General features: G+C 42.8%; 1 protein-coding gene across 1 annotated transcript in view; it reads right to left on the reverse strand.

The window, feature by feature from the left end:
* LOC125036396 overlaps window positions 1–2,500 on the reverse strand; it is a 29,548-nt gene that overhangs the window by 2,169 nt on the left and 24,879 nt on the right. The window contains exon 12 of the mRNA XM_047628990.1: window positions 1,923–2,500. This exon is cut by the window's right edge and continues 85 nt beyond it. Coding sequence (XP_047484946.1) covers window positions 1,923–2,500 — 578 coding nt within the window. The remainder of the gene's footprint in view (window positions 1–1,922) is intronic.

Here is a 2,500-nt window from a genome sequence, read left to right on the forward strand (position 1 = left end):
AGAGCTACTTAACCTACGTGCCATGAATCCCTCCTCCCCCCCCAAAAAAAAACAAAAAAAACATCAAAGTTAACTCTGGAAGAAACGCAGTAGCGACAAAACAAGCGTAAAAAGACAAGAAAAGAGTGAGTTCGAGACCAGGGCGGGATAGCTGAATCATCGCCGGGTTCGCTCGATGAACAGTGCGGGATTTAAGGGAATTCGTCGAAAGCGTGCGCAGAAAACGGCATTTCTCAAAAGAGCGGATAATTTCAAGCAAAAGTCGGAACACACGAAAGCTCAGTAACTAATTATAACGTAAGTAAATTGATCTAAGTACGCAAGAGTATTGTGGAAACGCAACGGCAGACAGTCAAACTATGTAGGCTTGGAGGAAACTCATACTGAAAACAACGTTCAAAAAAAATAATTATAAACCGGGAAAGAAGTCTGGAAATGAGAGAGAAAGGACGGGAGAAAGGGAGTTCAAAACAATTAGGACATCATGCTGGAAAGTTGGCAAAAAAAAAAAAAAAAAAAAAAGAGAGATAGAGAAGATAAAATAGATATATTGAGAAGGTCTTAAAAGATTGAAAAGTTCAGCGAGGAAGAGCAACTGATAAGTAGCATACTAAGAACCTTAAGGAAGTGCAATAATAAGAATGAAGGACACTCATACCTGGAAGAAAGATATTTTAGATATTTCAGATTAAGAACGAGAGAGAGTAAATACATAAAACCATAAATAAATGATTTTGTTATTATTTGTGGTTATTCTTGGTGCGACAGGGTTTCATTTTGCTTCTAAATTACGCCCTGTGTGCAAGGAATGGTCGAGCACGCGCGCGCGCGCGCGCGAGAGAGAGAGAGAGAGAGAGATAGAGAGAGATATAAAGATAGAGAGAGATAGAGAGAGAGAGAGAGGAAGAGAGAGAGAGAGAGAGAGGAAGAGAGAGAGAGAGAGAGAGAGAGAGGAAGAGAGAGAAAGAGAGAGAGAGAGAGAGAGAGAGAAGAGGGAGAGAGAGAGAGAGAGAGGAAGAGAGAGAGAGAGAGAGAGAGAGGAAGAGAGAGAGAGAGAGAGAGAGAGAGAGAGAGAGAGAGAGAGAGAGAGAGAGAAATGAGTTTGATTAGGAAATTTGAAAGATACAGAAGTAAGACATACACACTATCAACTAAATTGTCTTGGAATACAGACAGCGTACATTATAATTATGTGTGACATTCGAAACAAATCTCCACCTATTTGTAGAACTTTTCAATAAAGACTTATTGCTATCATGCACTTTTCCCATCCATTTAATTGTGAAAGAATATGTAAGAACATCTTTTAGAATGCATTACAAGACATCTTTGCAATCTTCATGCACTGAAAAACCTGTAGAGCCTTTCGAAAACTGTGTATTACACCATAATAGAGCAGGAACTTGAACCCAGGCACTTTAAGGAACAGAACGGAGAACGGAGCTGAAGCCACAAGACCACAGTGGGTCGTTATATTTAGTGGATTTGTTATCTAGAATGACCGGGTTCAAGTTAATGCCAAGAAGGGTCATTCACATTTTTTTTTTTTTTTTTTGTCTTAATTTTTAGTTTTAGTTTTAGATCTTCGTGGAAAGATGATGGATATGTAGATGATAAGTAGAGAATGAAAAATATAGAAAAATTAGGAAATGCACCATTATGCATTCCGTCACAGAAGATCTAGTGTTGCTATATACAGTACATGATAAAAGGAAGGCATGCTTCAGTTCCGGTAAGATTATCATTTATATACATATTTTAATCAAGAGGTACACTCCTTTCTCCTTGTCAACAAAAGAAAGGGGTAAGTTTATTTCATGGATCTACCGTTTATTGATGCTCATCTAGTATGTGGAGCATCGGGTTTCTCGAAGCTTTTTATCAAGCCATTTACATCTTGCAAAATACGATAAAAAACTGACGTCTCGTTGGAAACACTGTCCGGCGAGTCAGTGCCCTCCGGATCCTGGTTTTTGCGGTCCTTCTTCTTCTTCTTTTGCCCCTTCTTGTTTTTGTTTTTCTTATTTTTCTTTCGGTCTTTCTTCTTCTTTTTGCGGTCTTTCTTGGACTCCTCCTCGTCCGGAGCCGTCGTTGTTTCGGTTTCTAGTCCGGGCTCTGTGGGCTCTGCCGTGTCAAAAGGCTCCGGTTCTGTGGGTTCGGTGGGTTCTGGGGGGTAAGGGTATGTGGGTTCGGTGGGTTCTGGGGGGTAAGGGTATGTGGGTTCGGTGGGCTCCATAGGGTAGGGATAAGTAGGTTCGGTGGGTTCGGTGGGTTCTACTGGGTAAGGGTAAGTGGGTTCAGTGGGTTCCATGGGGTAGGTGGGCTGGGTTTGCCAGGGATCCGTCGGCGCCTCAGCTTCATTCGGATCTTCCTCCTCATACGTCGGGGAGCTAGTGGCCTCCTCCTCGGGCTCTGGAGTCGTGGTCCTCACCATCCCGACCCGACCTCTGCCTCTCGGCCCCCAAGGAACTCGCGGCTGCCCGGCCGCCGAAGGGTCCTC

Source organism: Penaeus chinensis, chromosome 21, assembly GCF_019202785.1.
Source record: "Penaeus chinensis breed Huanghai No. 1 chromosome 21, ASM1920278v2, whole genome shotgun sequence".
Lineage (NCBI taxonomy): Eukaryota > Metazoa > Arthropoda > Malacostraca > Decapoda > Penaeidae > Penaeus > Penaeus chinensis.